The sequence below is a fragment of the Pavona decussata genome, unplaced genomic scaffold (genome assembly GCF_977016875.1).
Source record: "Pavona decussata unplaced genomic scaffold, jaPavDecu1.1 SCAFFOLD_260, whole genome shotgun sequence".
In the NCBI taxonomy this organism is placed as follows: Eukaryota; Metazoa; Cnidaria; class Anthozoa; order Scleractinia; family Agariciidae; genus Pavona; species Pavona decussata.
Window position 1 is genome coordinate 1,076,879 of NW_028145663.1, and position 15,359 is coordinate 1,092,237.

The 15,359-nt window shown below is 37.0% G+C and overlaps 1 protein-coding gene across 3 annotated transcripts in view; it reads right to left on the bottom strand.

The window, feature by feature from the left end:
• The window catches only part of LOC146456171 (pregnancy zone protein-like), a 59,189-nt gene that overhangs the window by 33,380 nt on the left and 10,450 nt on the right, over positions 1-15,359 (bottom strand). For all 3 annotated transcript variants that reach the window (XM_085093464.1, XM_085093465.1, XM_085093466.1), the window contains exons 9-18: positions 15,099-15,186; positions 13,778-13,883; positions 12,857-13,090; positions 11,972-12,187; positions 11,228-11,332; positions 10,629-10,703; positions 7,823-8,068; positions 7,078-7,227; positions 5,868-6,047; positions 2,203-2,284 (exon numbers count right to left, since the gene is read on the bottom strand). In XM_085093464.1, coding sequence (XP_084949590.1) covers positions 2,203-2,284; positions 5,868-6,047; positions 7,078-7,227; positions 7,823-8,068; positions 10,629-10,703; positions 11,228-11,332; positions 11,972-12,187; positions 12,857-13,090; positions 13,778-13,883; positions 15,099-15,186 — 1,482 coding nt within the window. The remainder of the gene's footprint in view (positions 1-2,202; positions 2,285-5,867; positions 6,048-7,077; positions 7,228-7,822; positions 8,069-10,628; positions 10,704-11,227; positions 11,333-11,971; positions 12,188-12,856; positions 13,091-13,777; positions 13,884-15,098; positions 15,187-15,359) is intronic.

Genomic DNA, 15,359 nt, shown 5'->3' on the forward strand with positions numbered 1-15,359 from the left:
TGACAAAGTACTAATATTATCACAATTCTACAAAAATTGAACTTTTGTAACAAGAAATAATTATATGTACAATATGCTGGACAAGCTTGTATAATTTACACATAAATAACAATAATGATAATAATGATAACAATGATAATAATAATAATAATAATAATAATAATAATAATAATAATAATAATAATAATAATAAAATAATAATAATAATAGTAAACTTTTTTATGATGATACGTGAACTGAGAGACGATCGACGGAATTGTAATGATTATTATTATTTGTTTTTTTTAAAGATGAATTATATATTTTATATATATATATATATATTTTTATTATTATGATTATATTCTTTTTTTAACTCCTAGGCTCACAGGCTATGCTGTGCGCCCTGTGTAGCTTTTTAACTGATTTTAGCATCCAACTGAGAACTCTGCTATAATAATAATCATCATCATAATCATAATTGATAACAATCATTTCAGTGGCACATCCATGAGTGGAGAGTGGCTCTTCGTCCACTGTCCACCACAAAATCCACCCACATTTGGCGTCAACTCCAGGAATCGAACCCGGTCGGGCCGTATTGTTGGAATGCGAAAGCTCTCCACTGGGCCATCCCTGCTCGCTCTGTGTTTACAATACACAAGCCTGTATGTTAAAGGGATACATGCTATACTTGTAACACTCAAAGCTCTCCCAACTCCACAGAAAGAAAACCTGTGATTTCAGTCCTATTTTGAGATGAACTGCACTTTTTAATTTGGCTAAAGGAGTGAGATACTGCTGTAACTCTTTAAACCGACCAACTAGAAAGCAAAGAAAGATGGGTAAAAAGATGGGTACATCTGACCATGATAACTTAGAGGATTAACAGAAACAGAGAAACCATTGGACCAACACTGAAGGCAGATATATACTGCAGCAAGTGAGCCAAAATGAATGGCTTTGCATGGTACCTTTATATGGATGTGCTAGGGAGCCTGTATCTTCAAGGGCCACCGCAACATAATACAGTTGAATTTCAATTGAGAAATTACCTTGGATATTCATTTTCACAGGAAGGTATATATACTGCACATTTAATATCTTTCTTCAATAACTCAACTCTGGGTTCCTCGTACAAGATACAAAAACGTTATATCAACACAACAGGATTATTGCAAGCATTAAGCATGCAAATCAAAAGACCTCATTTGATGGCCACACATAAGGATTTCATCTACAACAGACTTCAAGTGTTGAAACAACTGACATGACAGGATTAGTTGAAGTAATCCAATATTAAGAATGGCAATAAAATTACTTGTTAATGACGTTAAATAACTGGCTTTGGGCTTCCCTCAGAAACTGTTGTGTTCATGCAAGCATTAATAAGACGATCATTATGAGAATAAAGGTTAAAAGCTGTCCTTTTTTTCTCCATATCTTTGTGCTAAAAATTAGATATGATTATCGTCTGTTTTCGCTTTCAATTTTCCCGCGTGCCGCCATTTTGGATTTATGACGTAATGCGGTTGCCACTACTGTCAGTGAGCGGAAGTTCTTTTGTGTGAAACAATAATTTTTGAGCAACTGTGTTACATCATGAAATCCAACATGGCGGCGCCCAGGAAATTTACAGTCAACCCAGGTCACGCGTGAACAGTATTTCCGAGAATGAAATGAACATTCGAATTTCTCTTTGTAATGTCCGACGTGTGAATGGAATGTTGGACATTTCTCTGGAAATCGTTCCGAAAAAGACGCATAAACTGAAAAAAAGATTCAAAATACTTAGGAAACAATTGTTATTCTTGAAATATTCAATTTTTCAATGTAAAGAAAAAATTTTAATTCATAGCTTTATACCGTCAATAAGCTAGGGAAATTTATATGGGAACTCTGAAATCTCGTTGGCGATTTTCAAAACTGACATGTAAATTTCAAAACTCCGTTCAAATTTCAAAAATATCGTTCACGCGTGACCTGGGTTGACTGTAAATGTGAAAATGAGCGAAAATCAAATCCTGTTTCGTCCGACACAGCAACATTATTTCCATGTTTTCCAACAAAATGTAAAATAAGATTGTAATTTCAACAATTTAACGTTAACTTATTTCAACAGTGGAGGTGCCTGGACCTGGAAGACAAACAACACATGCAGCTAACAAGAGAGTTGTTTAATGTGCGAGTGACTAACAGGAATGAAGAAAAAGCTTCACTTACACTGTGGATAGCGATCACCCGTGTCTCTCTTACATGTGGCTGTTTTTATCTCCAGATCAGAAAAGTAAATAACACCAGTGTCCTGAAAGAAAATGATTTAACCTCATCATAAACCAGGAGTGTTACAGCTCTCTTAAGCTTCACTCCCCATCCCTCTATCCCCTCCAATATACTCTGTACATACAAGCTACAGTGTACACCGACTTTGGGGCAAAGCTAGGTCAGTGTTTTTATCATTTGCTTAACCTGTTTCACCCAATCCTGCAAGATGTAATTCTAAACCTTACCATACTCATTCAAGTGCTTTCATTGGTGCATGCAAATTAAGCTAAACATTTTTTCCTTCCTGCCATCCCTTCAACCACTGCTGCAAGATGTAATTTTGACCCTTACAATACTCATCCAAGCATTTTGGTGCACACCACCAGTGCTCCAAGTTGTTAACATAGTTAAAAAAAAAAAGCGCAATTGGACAACGCTGGAAATCGCACTATACAAATACAGTATTATTATTATTATTATTATTATTATTATTATTATTATTATAATAATAATTATTATTATTATTATTATTACTATTACTATTATTATTATTATCATTATTCTTCTTCTTCTCCTTCTTCTTCTTCTTCTTCTTCTTCTTCTTCTTCTTCTTCTTCTTCTTCTTATTATTATTATTATTATTATTATTATTAGTGTTATTATCATTATCATTATTATTGAACAAATCGTATCTCAGTTACATGAGCTACCAGAACAATCCCTCGTAAAATCAGCACAACAGGCAGTAACAAGGGAAAGATCAAAGGAACTCGTAGACAGAACAGAGCGTATTAAAGAGATGGCACTATGTAAGACTAAGCGAGCACTGAATCTGGCGGCGGAAAAAGGATCATCGGCGTGGCTTTCAATCCTCCCTCTTAAAGATCTGGGTTTTAACCTCAATAAAAGGCAGTTCCGCGACGCTGTTAAACTACGCTATGACTGGCCAATAGATGACATCCCTTCCACATGTGCCTGTGGGGACGTTTTTACAGTTGACCACTCCATGATCTGTAAACTAGGAGGTTTCGTCATTCAGCGTCACAATGAGCTCAGAGATCTGGAGGCTGAACTCCTGAGTACAGTTTGCAGTGACGTTGAGACTGAGCCAGTTCTCCCAGACATCTCTGGAGAACAGTTAAGAAGAGGATCCAACAAAGCCCAAGGTGCGAGATTGGATATCCATGCACGTGGGTTCTGGGAGCAACGACGATCGGCATTCTCTGATGTAAGGGTTTGCCACCCCAATGCTGAATCGTATAAGGACCTGGAGCCGCAACAGATCTATCGTACGCATGAGAATGAAAAAAAGCGCCTGTACTCAAGGAGACTTCTCGACATTGAGCATGGAACATTTACACCTTTGGTCTTCACTACAACCGGCGGAATGGGCAATGAATGTTTGAGATACCATAGTCGATTAGCGGAGCTGATTGCTATCAAGAAAGGGAAGCAATATGCCAAAACCATGTCATGGATCAGAAGCCGAATTTCATTCGCACTGTTAAGATCTGCACTCGTCTGTCTTAGAGGTTCTAGGACATTACGAAGAATTCAACGTGACATCAAGAACGCGGACATTGACATTGAAACTGCAGAAGGGGCCATTTGAGAGATGTGTATTTTGTTTATTTTTTTTCTTTTCTTTTTATCAAGTGGACTGATCTTAAAATGCCGAATTTCATCTTTTTAAAACTTCATGACTTTTTTTTTCTTTTTCTTTACAAAAACTTTAGTGCTTGAAAATATTATCTTTTTTTTTTAATCGAAATGAAATTGTGAATAGGTTTTTAATAGCTCTTTTTTATATACTTTTAACTTGTAAATAGAAATTTGTGTGGAATATTTTAATAAAGAATTATTATTATTACAAAAAATAATTATCATCATCATTATTATTATTATTATTATTATTATTATTATTATTATCATTATTATTATCATTATTATGTGCAGTTGATAAACATATGGATGCTAAAATAGAACCACATAGGGCGCGCAGCGTAACCAAAGCAATCTGAAGGAACTATAAAAAGAAAACTGCTGAGTTACTGCTGTAAAAAAAAATTGGCGATAAAAGATAAAAATCTTATAGACAATCTAAAGCTCCCTGATACTAAAACTTTAGTGAGCTCCTATGCTATTCCCTTAGAGAAAGTCAAGTGCCATTAGCTTTGAAAGTTCTCACTATGTTGGGAGAACTTGAGATGGTAGCCTGCCTTCTGCATCCTTCTCAATACGTGATAGCCCCTGCTGCCAAATAAAGTCAGCTTCCTCGTCCTCCCTTGACCATCCCCCCAGCACATCAATGATGATGTTACATTGTTCAACATCATAGCCAGGGTACCGCTTCTTCAGCTTGAATCGCAGTCTTGACCGTCTTCTCTGCGGACTTCTTTTCCCGATGCTCCATCCATGGACAGGACATCTCCACAGCCCACACCTTCTTATTTTTGTGGTCCACAAATCGAGCATCCACTCTGTTAGCCTTGACGATTAAAGTTTTACAACATAATTGTAAAACGCAGTTAATGGAGCGTGACGCTCTTGAGCTCAGTTGTTACTGTGTCAACAGTTAGCATTACGTAATGCAAATTGGTCATGGATGTACTTTTACTCTCCTTGTACAATACCTATTCTTCTAGCATGTTGCAATACCGTCTGTTACATTTATATCCCTCGTTTTGTATGGCTAAAAGGTATAAATACCTCTATTCATGTCTCGTTCAGCGCTACGTGAATCTCATGTATTCGATAGTACTTTACTTGCCATTGGCTTAGTCCTAGACATATGTCTAACTATAAAAGGTCTAGTAAAAGTCCGAGTATCACTCGCTTGCTGTATTACCTACTGTAAGGTCTACCTTTAGTGTCTCTATTTTGTAATTCCCACCCTTCCCTCCCTTTGGAGGTTTGGTTGTTGTTTTTTCCAATAAATTTGGGTTCACCTCTCAGGTTCGCGTTCGGTTAAGTCTCGCAGCGACTTCCCCAAGCTTTGTGTTTTTAGGCTATTTTTAGCTCTATAACCTTGAAGCTCGTTATATGCTTTTATCCAGCGCATGCCGGCGGAGTCGGCTCGTAGCGCTGCGGAATATTAGGCTTGAGCTGGTTTTAAAAAATGCCAATACTCTTTGCACTATGCTGGCCGGAGGTTTCAGTTCGTAGTGCCGTGGAGAGTTAGGCTATTAGATTGTTTTAGTTTTGGACCTGCCTACAACTTGTCCGATCCAGCGCTGGTCATTAATACAGTTTAATAGCGCTGGGGAGATAAGTAAGGCTTTATGGTCACGCTATGGGAGTCGTCTGTCACGCCGATCGCGGAGCGGTGTTCCCCCTTTACGCCAAACATCACGTTGTTATTATTTGTCTGTTGAGATCTCTAGTTAACTTTATGGTAATAGGAACTGCGACATTAAGGTGTGTTTCGCTTAAACTGGGACATCCCAAAACGCTTATGCCTCAGATGACTATTATTATTATTATTATTATTATTATTATTATTATTATTATTATTATTATTATTATTATTATTATTATTATTAAATTACATTTAACCCTATTATAATCACAAGTAGTATACATACAACATAATCCTGCATTGCCTTTTATTAAGCCACACAAACCTTGAATGCTTTTGATGCATCGAAGGCCTTTCTTTCAGATCCATAGTAATAGGTAAAATATGATCTCCTGTTCCGGCGCCAAGGGCCTGGCCTCCACCACTGGGGCCTATGATAGCATGAATCCTCTCGCCAATTATATCCAGAAGGCCTAACATCCTGGGAGCTTAGCACAGCTATTGCCTATACAAGTATCAAGGTAACACAATAATACTAAGAACTGAGCTTCAACTGTCTGTTGGTAGTGGTGCTGTTGTTGTTGTTGCATGTTATCATTTCTTGTATCAGAAAAATCAAAAACTCAATTCTATTTTTTTACTAGATCTTTAAAAAGTAGCAAGCGTAATTCTGAGTCCTTCTGTAACTGTGATGCAAGTACTAGCATCCTCAAATAAAGAAACAGTCACTACAGGCTTGTTGATCTTACACTAATTAACAACAACATGTAGTATAGTTAAACTGTGGAACCACTCTTGAACATTAGCACCCCCTAGCAGTTTCTCTAGCCTGCAGTCTTTCCAGCACTCTGACCTTTTACAGTCAACTTTTGAGGTGCAAGACCATGTACTTGGACATTTTTATTACTTATCACAGATCATAGTCTTGACCTTGTTGTCGTTATACTATATATTTTATCTGTTTGCTTCATCACGCTGATGTTATAACAGTTTTAACTACACAGGGTGGTGCCTCACATGGGCCTTCATGTCCCATTTGCACCAGTACCCTCTTGGGTTCATAACTTTCTGTTTTCTTTTTCATTTATAGTTATACCCAAAGAAGCTGTAAAAAAAAATGTTTCCAGCATTCTGCTCATTTAGACAACACAACAGGAGCCAAGGAAATGCTTTGGGCACCTAACATTTTTGTAGCAGGACCTAACACTTGACATGTTGGGCTCCTAACTTCTCAGCTTTTAACCTGCGATCATGCAGGCATTCTTTTTTTTTTTTTTCGAGGGAGTGCAAAAGTGTGGCAGCTTTCTTCATTCTCCCAACTGCTGACTCTTGCGTTGTCACACTTTTTCGCTCCCACGAAAAAAAAGAACGCCTGATTGCAGGTTATTCAGTTTTTGGCCTTGTGAGCTCAACAGCTAGCCCTGTTGAGAAAAAAACTTCTGACAAGTACATATATATTACACATTTACATGTACACCTACACAACTGGCAAACAAAACTTTTATACATGCATTTAACAAAACCAGCTCTCTTACATCATCTTCAGTCAGTTCATTTCCTCCTTTCAACAAATGAACACTTTTGTCAACAGCTGTAACAGCCACTAAAGATCCTGCTGCCGCTGTTATGATCAGCCTAGTTGGTTCTCCGGGTTTCCTGACGCTGTCGGCAAAACGTATAGTCACCTGTGGGTAAACAAGCAGCACAAGTAAGGGGAAAATCTGTGCCCATTCCAGGCTGTTGGGAAAACCCAGTACCTCACTGGTCCTACTGTCTAGGGTTGCTGGTTTCTGCTGCATAAAGCAACTTAATTCCCATGGAATAGGAGCTTGGGAGCCAGTCATTTTGTGTGTGTGTAATATTTCCTTTGACAATCAATTAATGAAGGCGAGGTATACTGAAATAACACACATAATTTCAACTGCTGGTGAAAGAGTTTAATGGAAGAAAGACCATCAAAGTCTATAATCTCAATAATTTTAAAAATTGTGAAAAGAAAGCCTGAAAAAATCCAGGCTTGAATAATCCACTGCGACACTGAAGTGCAGTACTCTAGCACTAAGGATAGTAATGAATACATGCACGTATGCAAAAATTGATGCAACAATACAAAATAATAGATTGTCATGATGCTTAATGTTTTACCATACAACCCATCATTATAATATTATCATTTTGAAACTACCAGTACATTAATAATTCTTAACCTGGAAATATTGTACAACTGCAAACATGAACAAGTAAGTGTAAGACAGTGCAACACTGACATAATCTACAGACCTCGTTTTCTAGCGTGTCCTCTGTATCAATCAGCATATTACCGGCAACAGTTTCCTGGTCATCCCGTACATAGAACAGCAAGACGCGGCATGACGGTACCATCTTGTGTGTGACAACAAACTCAATGAAGCCCTGGCTTATAAACATTTCCTCTCCCTTGGAATTTCTGAATGTTTTCATGCCTGGCTTGTAATCAACTGGATGAAGTTTTCTTCCCTGAGCCACAAGCTTTCCACGACTAAACACCTGCAAATTAGAAAAACAAATGTCTTCAGGATGTTTGCTTTAAAATCTTTTAAAACACACATTTTTTTTTTCAAAGAACAACTAGTGAAAATCTTTCCTTGGTTCCTTATCATTTTTTAAAATTTTATCTTCCATCTTTTCGTATTCCCTAAAGAATGCTTTTTTTTCCCACAAACATAATTTTCAATGACTTAAGTGACCCACAATTAAAATTCACTTTTTTCAGGCCTGGAAACCAAAATTACAAAATTCCATCACTTTCCAGGTTTTCCATGACCTGTATGAACCCAGTGACACAGGCATAGTCAGAAAAAGGAAATCTGAGCACTCCTATCAGGAGTCGAACCTATGGCCTTCTGATTACTAGTTCGGATGCTCTACCTCTGAGCTATAGGAGACTCATGGCAGCTAGGGGGGGTTAGGAATTTTCAACCTATGTAGAAGTACATGCAGTTGTATTATTGCTTACAGTTTAAATCGTGCTTTCTTATAGCCCCTGAGCCCTAAACTGTTTCACCATGATAATATTGTATTTATATGAGTAATTAGTATAAATCTACTAGTCGTTCAAAACTAAACAAGTAAATTAATTATATCCTCATCGCAGACACTTCGAAAACGCGACGAAGCGGCCGCCATTTTGTTGAAAACCGCTACTCACTATCTATCACAGAATAGATAGCGAGTAGCTTAGCCAATCAGAGAACGGCATTCGTGATAGAACAGTAGTAGATTTATACTAAAACAGAATAGATAGTGAGTAGCGTACATGTAGCCAAAAAGAGAACAGCATTTGTGATAGAACACTAGTAGATTTATACTTGAACGACTAGTAGATTTATACTAAAACAATTAGATTATTCGCTCTCGATTTCTATGCATGATAGCTGATTCGGGCTACGCCCTCATCAGCTATCACATGATAGAAATCTCGAGCTCATAATCTAATTGTTAAGTAGAGTGAGTAGCACATGACATATCGATCATTATTCAATAAAAACGTGAACCTGTCTTGTTAAGTTTTGAACCACAGTATATTTATACTAAAACAATTAGATTATTTGCTCTCGATTTCTATGCATGATAGTTGATTCGGGCTTCGCCCTCATCAACTATCATTCAATAGAAATTTTGAGCTCCAATAATTTAATTGTTAATTAGAAATGGGTGTGCAAAAATTGCTAGCCAACAGGGCGAGTGAACCTCATGGGGCATGCAATATTACAATAAGAGGAACAAAATGTAAAATTAACACAGTCAAGAAACACCCAGAGATCTGACAAAAACAAATTAATCACAGAAAAGCCTCAATCAGACACAAGGTATATGGACATCCTAGAGTGGCATAATGGCAACTTTGAGGTTCACAAACTATACGCAAATGCACTTGTAGGTACAATAGAGAGATTTAGCATCGCGTTCACGTGAAACGGCAAACGTCACCTTGTCGTTTCACGTTTCACGTAAAATAGCGTGAACCTTTTGACTTTAGCTGGAATTTTGCGAGTTTCGATGAAGTTGTTTTGCGACTCACCGTGGTGAGTACATGAAGAAAAGTGCAACTTAAGAGGTGAGTTATGAAGGATTTTCAAACATGAAACTTGATTTGCCATAGTGACTTGCCGGAAAAATTATTAAGGTACTTTTTTTTTCACAATTAACTACTTATATGTATAAAAAAGGAAGAAATACTTACAAAGTTCTCACGTAGACGGCAAATGTGAAATATAGCCTGTTTTCACGTAGAAACGGCAACCGGCAAACACGAAAAATGGCGGGAAAATCATGGTCATGTGGTCATTTTTGCCGTTCGCAATTCACGCGATGCTAAATCTCTCTAATAGGCCATTGACAACTTGCTAAAGGAAGGCCCTCCATATTCATGCACTCAAAGGGTATTTAAGACGATGCGCCAAATTTTGGTCTGCATTTTTCACAGCAGTGCCGACCATTGATCTATTAAAGTCAGTTATCACACACCCAATTGATTAATTACAGAAACTGTTGCTGTGATTCTAGGATAACTTCTGCTGTAGGATCTTCCTATCTCTCAGCTAGGAAGATGCTATCGCTAGAAAGATCCTTGTGCTTTGTTACATGTAACTGGAAATTATATACAGAAAATGTATGGCATTAGCATGATCTGCCTTCTAGGATCTTCCTAGTGCTAGGATCTTCCTCCCTCCATGTTAACAGCACAGTCTATTAAGATTACAGTCGAGCCTCCTGTAAACGGACACTCTAGGGACCAGAAAAAGTGTCAGTTTAAGAGAGCTGTCCGTTTATAGGAGGTTAAAATTGTAATGTTTGTGTGTGGCTGAGAATATGACCAGGTGTCCGCTTACGAGAGGTGTCTGCCTACAGGAGGTGTCCGTTAGCGGAGGTTTGACTGTATGACATTTAGGACTTCCTTACAGCTTGCATGTTTTCTTCCACATCTCACATGCCCTACTGGATTGCATGTTAGTTCTACTCTATAAGAATCATTTAATGTGGCAAAATGTTGAGCAATGGCATAAAGTATACATGTATAACAAAACATCTAACAAGATGTGCTTACTTGGTAATGGAAGTTGATGTTTCTTGTTTCTGTGCTTGTAGTGAAATCAAACATTACTTTAGCAGTTGACCCAACCTGTTAAAATAATAAAAAGTAACTGCATGACTGTATTAAATTAACAAAATTAGTGGTCTTTTTCTTAATGACATTCCTAATCATCTTCCGATTTTTGCTGTTAAATCAGGGTTTAAACAGGCTTTCGATAGAAATAAATATTTTACCTTTCGCTCCGAAAACTAAGTTTAAATCAGAGATAGAGATAGACCCGATAGAAATAGACTACCACACTGGGGACTATGTCCCCACTCTTTTGGAAAACAGATTATAAGGAAATGGGACCTATGGTTTATGGTCCTTATCTGAGAAGACTAGATTTGGTCTAACAGTTTGCAGATGTCATTACAAAGGCAGCAGTTTCTCCTTGGTCATTTAAAGACCCTGAGTGTTGGTTCAGCTTGGGTTTGAACCTGAACGCTCCTGCATGGTACTCTGGTGCTCTCCCACCTGAGATAACAAGTCAGTGTTATCATAATTAAGCTGAATTTAGCTATACATACAGTACACTCATTCAGTTTTCAAATACATTAAAATACTATTACCTTTCGTGGAGAAGTGAACCGTTCGATTTCAATGTAGCTGTTACTTGGAGAGAACCAACGCTGTCTAGCAACATGAGTATTTGATACTTTACTCTTATAAAAAACCTAAAAGTGATGCAGAACAAAAAACAATCAAGATCCAAAGTCTATAAACAGCACAAAGTAAGATTTCTAAAGATCAGAATGTTCAAGACTAGAAACTGTATTGAATCGACTTGAAAAATATATTGTATTTCGTTGTAATATATTAGTGTAAATAAAATTGAATTGAATTGAATTGAATAGACCCCCAGTGGTTTTATTAAAAAACTTGGTAAAGTTATTAAGTTAACCTTAACCAGTACTTTAAATTAACCTACGTTAACCAGTATCATTCCTTGATCAATCATGCTATGTTAGTGGAATGAAAGAAAATTGCTAGTGACCATTAATTGAATGTCTTGATTTTTCTAACAAATTTTCCGGCCTACATGCATGATTACCATAAAAAACAAAACAAAAAAAAGGAAAATAAGCCTGTTAATTCCATGGCTAAATAAACAAGTCAAGTGATTCCCTTGGGACCACATTCAGGTGTCTTGTTACTAGAGGGCATCTGCTTATGACAAAGTGAAAATTTAGTGTTTGTGTGACCTTCTTCTAGGAGAATTATCTGCCTGTTGGAGGTCCCCATAATTATGGGAGTAGAGAGCAGTTGCACTCTATCACTTCAGGTCTCCATGAAATAGTTAATTTAGAACTGACCTGCATAAACAAGGATTTGGTCTCCTCTGTAATATTTGAACCAGGAACTACAAAATCCACAATTCCACTTGCAGGAACAGTGAAGCTCCTTCTCATGACCTCTTTACATGCGCGACTCCCGTAACAACTCCCATATCTGCCATATGTCCCTGCTTTAACGACAATGACAACTGACTCTCCTTTGAGTGGGCTACCATCAATCAGAATAGCTTTCACCTGAAAAAAAAAAAAAACAGACCAAATATGCGGCAATCTGATAATCTTATTATTATTATTATTATTATTATTATTATTATTATTATTATTATTAATATTATTATTATTATTATTAAAGTAATAATTATACAGTGTTTTCATGGTAACTTACACTAAAATAAGCTTCTGCATTAAAATGAAATCTCATATAGCCATGAGCTTCAAGGATTGTCTTATATATGCCAGTCAGAAGAAAACTTTATAAACTCCAGTGGTGTCATGTTAAGGCCAATTCACATGCTATAATTTGTCAGCCCAATTTCTCAGCCTGACAGTAATGGCATGCAAATTGTAGGTGCACGTTTTCAGACACCTGGCCATGGCTGTTCAAAGAGCAGTTTCTTTGAGAGCGTTTGTCCTACTTGGAAAAAAAGTTGCTGCATTATTGCAACTGATTTTCTGTATGTGGCCATAAATTGGGTGTCAAAACACACCTACAATTTAAACTCCAACGGAAGTGTCAGTCCCCTAAAATTGGAGAAACTTATCGTAACATTTAAGCCTGCCTTTTAACCGACACCACAAAACAGTCCCCAGTCCCCAGGGTGGCTGCTACAGAGAGGTTCGACTGGAATTTGCTTTAATTAGTTTCTCTATCTCTACTGTCAAATGAACATTATATACATGTACCTGTCCAGTAAACGGCATGCCCGGTTTAAAGTCTCTTGGTGTTGTAGAAACAAACTCCACTTTTGTAGTTTCACGGACAATCTGTATTTCCATTTCTGTGGCATTTAAGGAAATGCCAGTTGCTGCCTCTTTCACAGTAGCAGAAATAACAATTTTGGTACCATAGTAATAATAACGAAGAGTACGAAGTCTCAAGAGCCTTGGATTGACTGAGACATCTGTGCATCCATTGATCTGAAAAAGATAGAAACAGTTACAAACTTATTATGCTACATGTACACAAGTAAGGCAATGTGCCTACATCATCACCAAGTTACTAAATAAATATAAATAGCAAAGTTAGAATGTTTTGTGTGGATGAGTTGACAATTTTTTGCATATTTTATCTCCACTAATCAGTCAAGCTTTTGGGTTTTAAGTTTGAGTTGGCTAACTAATTTTCACATTTTCACATCTATGTACTTAGAATTTTGGACCACTAGCTTGGACACTTTTCTTTCAAAAATTCCTAACTTTTCAGAGCCTTTTTCCCACAGTCACTTTGTATTATCTTGCTCGACACATGTAGAGAAACCACGCACTTCGCTAGCTTAAATTCATTGGCCGCAATTCAAATATATGTTTCATATTATTCATATTCATTTATTCATCCCTAACCCTTTAACCCCTAAGGCAATACGACATTTTCTCCAGCTCCAGGACTACCTTCTTATCACTTATTTTTGCCAGACTTAATTTTCGCAATTTGAAAAATTTCGCGAAATTAAAAGTCCCGCGAATAAAAGGTGCCGCAAAAATTAAAGACATGAAATTTAGTGACCTATATGTTAAAAACCTTTATTTCAGCTAGTTTTTCCAAAAATTTCGGCCGGTAAATAAAACATGATGAAAAACCATCCATTTTTAAAATTAAAAAATTACCTCTGTTTTTACACTTGTCTGTGCTTCTTTATACCTGTGCCAGTGCGGCAATTTTCGCTTAACCAAGACCGTCGCGTTTCCTTTCACTGGTTTTCCATAGGTATATCTACATTCAAAGGAAAAGCAAAGGCTCAAACATAGTACATCACCTTAAGTTTGTATGTATTAATATATTAGTTCATTAATCTTTGACAAAACATTCACCTATTATTCAGCCTTGCAGCTTTACTACATCAGGACTAAAAAATGGACACTGGTGTACCATTTGTTGCATATGGATAAGGCTGTAAGTTTCTAAAGAAACTGTGGTCAGGTGTTAGTGGTAGTGCATGGAAATGGATGTTTAGTTAAATAAATTATTATAAACAGAATTGATAAGGTTATTTGGCCACTGTTAATTAAGAAGGTTAAGTGCTCGCAGATGTTTAATTTCAAGCCTTAATATAGCCACTCATGCCCATCAGAGCTAATCCAATCACTCTGATGACTGGCTTTTCCCTTACCTTCAGTGGCCGAATTACCTTCAGTTATCAACTCTGTTCATTAAACAAACATTCAGCCCTTACATAGCTTTACTCCAATATGTCTTTTATACATGTAGCATTATCAACATCAACCTAGCTTATTTATGATTTGATTGCCTGCTCTTTGGAACATCTAAAGCCAAGTTGTTTATCAGGGTTCTCATTAGAAGCAGGACCCGGGTACCGGTACCAAGATACACAAGAGTCAGTACCTGCCTACTTTCAAACTGAACATAAAGAAATTCACTTCACGGGTAATTTTCTGTCCAGCTACTCTCCTGTAGGTGCCCCCCTACTCCAAAACTTAATGAAACCCCTGGTTTATCATCCATAGAAGGTAAATATTTCATATTCTCATGATCAGTTTGAAGTGCACATATTATGACATAATATTTTTTTATTATTTTGCTTGATCAAATGTTAAATAAATGTCGTTCTCGTATGAAAATCGAAAAAAATTCCTTAGTTATCAATTTTTTCTTCCACATGTTTGAGGTATATAAAAGCATCAAATTTCACTTCTGGTTGGGAACAATACCACTCATGACAGGAGACTGGAGATAGTGTGCCGTAATATCAATACAGGAACGCTTAGTCTCACAGTTTCTATGTTTCTCAGTTGTTTCATTTGGAGTATTTAAAAATTCTATTCATATTTCCGTCCTCTGCACATGAAAAACATTATGTGTGCATGCACTAATGAAGCTGTGGTATAATGCACCTGTAGAAAGGTGCACGTTCATGCCATTTACTGGAATTACCTTACACATAGCCACAAATTGAATGTCTTCACTTACCGTGCACAAATGGTTGCAGTGACATCTTTGTCATCTGTGTATGCCACAAATGATGGGGGTGTGATTGTTACTTCAAATTTGGGAAGCACTGAGATGAACAAACAAATGAACAGTTGTTTCCATATTTTCATGTCCGTGTACATACTTTCTTTTCAATCACAAACAATTCAAGGTAAAATGTCTCACAACTGCTGAGCTCAATCCTTTGAACACCAAGGAAAAACAGAAACATCTACACATGCATGAAGACAACAATTTCAT